Here is a 4,565-nt window from a genome sequence, read left to right on the forward strand (position 1 = left end):
CCCAACGGCGCAGCCGCGGCGGCCGCGGCTGCCGCGGCGGGCGGCGGGAGCGGCGCGTTTGGCGGGTTTGGTGCGTTTGCGTCACTGATGCTGGCGCCGACGGCGGTTGTGTCGGCGGGGCTGCGGCGGCCGCTGGCCGGCGGGGCGGTGGCTGCCGCGGGTGCGGGCGTCGTTGCCATGGGCGGTGCGGCAGCGGACAGCGGCGCCGCTGGCCGGCAGGCGGGGCTTGCTTTGCGTGGCGGCGGCGGCAGCGCGATGGCACGCATGCGGGATCAGGTGGGTCGCGGCCTGGTGGGGGCAGCAGCAGCACTGCAGCGAGTCACGTTTGGCGCTGCTACTGCCGCCGGCGGCAACGGGCGCGGCGGCTGGGGCGCGGGCCGCCAGCAGCAGCCGGCGGCGCGCCGCACGGTCGTCGTCGCAGGCGCCGCCGCCGCTGGCCCTGCCCCTGCCGCCGCCGTCGCTGCACGCGGCGGGGGTGTGTTTGGCGGCCTTGCGTCCTTTGGCAATGCGATCGCCAGCGCCGCGCGGCTGCGCGTCGGCGCCTTCGCCCCATTGCGCCGAGGCGGCGCCGGCGCCGCCGGCGCGCCCGTCTGCTCACCGCACTACGGCCGCCACAACCCCCAGCAGCACCCCGTCCTTGTCAGCGTCGCGGCCGGCGCGGGGGCGCCCGTGTCTCTGGGCTCTGCCGAGCGGGTGGCGCTTGCGGGCGGCGATGTCGCCCACCTCAACGCGCTGCTGGGCGCCGACGCCGGCGGCGCGGGCGCAGGTACGGGTGCCCAAGCGCATCGCGTGCGCAAGAGCGCCAGCTGCGGCAGCATCTCGGACCTGGGCGGGGCCGGCGGCGGCGGCGGCCGCGCCTCGGCCGACGCGGTGGGCAGCATCCACTACGGCGGCTGCGGCGGGCGGCAGACGCTGCACCTGCCCGCGCCGCGGCTGGCGTGGCTACGCCGCAGCAGCAACGCGCTCGTCTTGCACGGGCCCTAGGTCCCAACTTTTGTGTCATCCGTCACGTCAACCAGGTCGCTGTTGCCCTCTGCCCTTGACCTGCTTGCTATGTGTGTCTGTGAACTGGGTGCAGCCTCGCGCGCTTGTCTTGTGGGCGCAGCCATTGTCGCGCGCCCTGAGTTCCCCACAACCTGCAGCTGAGTGGCGCCTGCCGGCCGCGCCGCGGCTGCATGGCGAGAGGCCGCGCCGTCCCCCTCGGGACCGCGCATGCGCCCCGCGCCTTGCCTGGTCGCGGCGGCGCGGCACCGCGCCCTAGCGCCCAGACTTCACTTCCGGCTGCAACTATCACCCGCCCTTACTCCCTTCCTCTGCGGAGTGTCGTGGCGCCGCACCCCGCGGCCGCATTGGCCCGCCTCTGGCGCCTTGTGCCTGCTGGCCCCCGCGCGTAGCGGGCGGCTGCGAACGTTTTGCCCCTGTTGTGTTTGCCTGGTATATCTGATAGGCTGTGATTATGGTATGATTCAGCAAGGCCGGCCTACCCCCCCGTATTTGCAGTTCCGCGCATTTAGCACCTGTGCTTCTGCGCTGCGTAGGTCCAGAGCAGTGCTGGCTGCAGCTTGTTCAGCGCCGGTCGTATCGCCCCCACTCCGCCGGGCGCTTCGTGCCATGCGCCCCGCCCGCGCCGCGCTGCCACCCTTGTTTATGCGACTGGCAGCCCGTTTTTTCTGGCACGCGGTCGGCTGTTGCGGCGCGCTCTAGGCAAAGGAAGCTGTTTTCAGCCTGCACAAATCCAACCAAGCGACTTAGGATACGGGAGAGGAGGCGCTTGAACCTAGACTGCTGCAATATTTTGATTGTCAGGATCTCTGCAGCCACCTTCATGCCGGTATGCAGCCGCACCCATCTGCGCCTCACGAGTGCAGCGCACCCGCCGCGTGCTTGGCGGCCGTGCCGTGCAAGCCCCTCATCCGTAGGTGCCTGTGCTGGGGCCAGGGCGCGCCTCACCCCCTTGCCTGCAGCACAGCGCAGCGGCGAGCGATTCCCTGGCCCTGCTTGCAGCACACGCCCGGCCTCGGCGCCCTTTGCGCCAGAGGACGGACTGACGGACGGGGCCCCTTGTAATGTGCTGTGAGATGGCTCCGACTGCATCGCAGACTGCATCGAAGACTCATATAGGCACGGCTCAAAAACCTGTTATCCCTTTATGTGAGCTTGCAAGTAGCAACCGCCATTGACTGATGGCGAAGCTCGTCGCGGCGCAGTGGCGGGGGCGCACCAGCAGCAGTGCAGGCTAAAGCGTCCGCAGCTCGCGGCCCGCCTGGCTGTGAGGAGGAGGCGGTTGTGGAGACGCAGGTACGCTCGAAGCGTACACAAAAGGTTCTTTGTAAGAATTATTCCGGGAGCTTGCTGCACGCACCAGCGCTCTTGTGCGTGCGGCGCACAGCGTCCCCAGGGGCACGAGCGCACGTCTGGTCAAGCCCCACCCCGCACGCTCGTCCGCACTGCTCCGCGCCCCTCTGCACGCAATGCCGGCTGTTTCCTGCAAGCGACAAAAAGAAATATTCCTAAAATTTCTCGCAGCGCACTTTGTCCCGCGCGCCCCTGTCCGCAGGAAGTGGGCGGTTGTCCTGCTGCGCTTTGCGGCCGATTCTGAAATTCGGGCGACGTGCACCAAGCTTGTCGCAATCGGCCTCGAATCAAGCAGAACGCGGTCCTCATTGAAATCTGATACAACGTTAGCCTGAATGTCTTATATGGAGCCTCGTCGGTTGTAAAGAGGCCGCGTCGCCGAACGTGGCAAGCGGCGATCCACTCTCTGGTGCCCCTATGCTGCTTTATCATTCCTTTCGCTCCAATCATTCAATCGACTTTGTGAAAATCTTCAGGTTTGTAAGTTCATAAATCCCAGACGAGCCAAGCAGAGAGAGAGCGGGAACCAGAGCGGGAGACCCTGAGAGGCCGTGGAGCGAGCGGCACGCGCACGTATAGGCAGTACATCTTTGTAGAAACCTTATCCAACGTAGTTCAGCGGGTCAGCGCTGCAAGAGACAGCGCTATTCAACACAAGCGTCATCCACTGTCACCTCCACTGGCGCGCCCAGGGTGAGCTTTGTTGAATGAATTTTCGCAGTAACCCTATGTTATCGGCGCTGTGGGCTGTTCAGGGCTCCCATGCGCACTGCGCGATCGACGCACCCTTCGCGGCACACGCATGAACTGAATTCCTGGCATGGGACGCTGAGTAGTGCACTAACATGCTGTAAATCATTCATATGATGCGCCGTAGACGAATAGCTCCACATCGTCTGGGCTGCTGCGTCACCCGCTGCCCGCGGCGTTGCGCTACTCACGCCATGTCGCACGCGCAATACGCTCGACACAAAATGGCACACGCAGGAGTAGCATATGGACTGCTACAAGCCTCCACCAGCAACCCCTCCGACGCAGCCACCCGGTCCGACAGGGGCGGGGCCCCCTCGCCACATGGGCGCCCCCCAAGACGGCCAGGCAGCAACATGCCCCGCCGTGGGCCCCGCCGCGACGCCTGCGCAGCCGAGCGTACCCGATGGCCTGGGTCTCGTCGGGGTGCGCGGCTGGCGACTCAGCGGGCGTGGCGACGACATAGAGTGGCTGATGCTGTTCGCCTCGCCGGAATGCGGGGGCGGTGGCAGCAGCGGGGCCGCCGCCTCGGCCTGGCGCGCGGTCTTTTCGGTCGCTGACCGCCGCCAGTGGGACGAGATGCAGCGCTTCCTGCTGCCGCAGCTTACTGTGCTGCGCAGCGTGATGAGCGGAATGCTCCTCGGCACTGACGGGGCCGCCGTCAGCGCTGCGGCGGCGGCAGCAGCGGCCGCCGCCGCCGCGGCCGTCGCGTCCGTGACCGCCGCAGGCGGCCCGGCTGCGGTCGCGGCGCTCGCCGCGGCAGGGGGCTCATCTGCAACCATGCTCGGCGCGGGCCTCGCGGCCGCATTGCTGCACGGCGCGCCGCCGCCCGACGCGGAGGCCGAGGCGGCGGCCGCGGCCGCGGCCGCCTCGCGGCCGGGGGCACACGCGTTCCGGCCCTACCGGCGCGACTTTGTGCACGACTGGCGGTTTTGTCGCGCCCGCAACCAGGTGAGGGACCGTGCCGCGTCGATGGCTGCTGCGTGCATTTGCAGGGCCAGCAGAACAGCAGAAGTTGGCTCCAGGCACTCTCCTAACCGAAGGGCGGCGCCTGCGAAGTTTGCTCTTATATGGAGCCCCGCGTGCTGCAGTCTGCTTGCTGTTATTTGCCTCTATGGAACTTGGGCCCCTCTTAACACACACACACACGTACACACAACATGCACACACACACACACACACACACACACGTATACACACAACACGCACACTCACATCAACGCACCAACACCCACGCCCTCGGTGCAGATTGTGTTCCTGGTGCGACGCCACGCCGGCGGCGCCTCCGCCAACACGTGCGCCAGCACGCGCGGCAGCGATGAGGCGGAGACGACGCGCATGGACGGGGGCGCCCCGCCGCGTCAGGCGCCGCCGCGGCCGCCGCCGGCCGCCGCCCCGGCGCCCCCCGCACGTGGCGTCGGCGCGGACTCCGACGCCGAAGACTGCAGCGGCGACGGCTC

The 4,565-nt window shown here is 67.9% G+C and overlaps 2 protein-coding genes across 2 annotated transcripts in view; both read left to right on the top strand.

The window, feature by feature from the left end:
* Positions 1-984, top strand: part of MNEG_2563 (hypothetical protein) — a gene marked incomplete at both ends in the record, with an annotated part of 5,162 nt that extends 4,178 nt beyond the window's left edge. The window contains one exon of the mRNA XM_014048964.1: positions 14-984. Within this exon, the coding sequence (XP_013904418.1) occupies positions 14-984 (971 nt within the window). The remainder of the gene's footprint in view (positions 1-13) is intronic.
* Positions 985-3,429: 2,445 nt separating this feature from the next.
* Positions 3,430-4,056, top strand: MNEG_2564 (hypothetical protein; the record flags this gene model as incomplete). The annotated part of the gene is made up of 1 exon (XM_014048965.1): positions 3,430-4,056. A coding segment is annotated over one exon (627 nt), but the record flags the coding sequence as incomplete, so codon positions are not given.
* Positions 4,057-4,565: the final 509 nt, after the last annotated feature.

The sequence above is a fragment of the Monoraphidium neglectum genome, assembly GCF_000611645.1.
Source record: "Monoraphidium neglectum strain SAG 48.87 unplaced genomic scaffold scaffold00293, whole genome shotgun sequence".
Lineage (NCBI taxonomy): Eukaryota > Viridiplantae > Chlorophyta > Chlorophyceae > Sphaeropleales > Selenastraceae > Monoraphidium > Monoraphidium neglectum.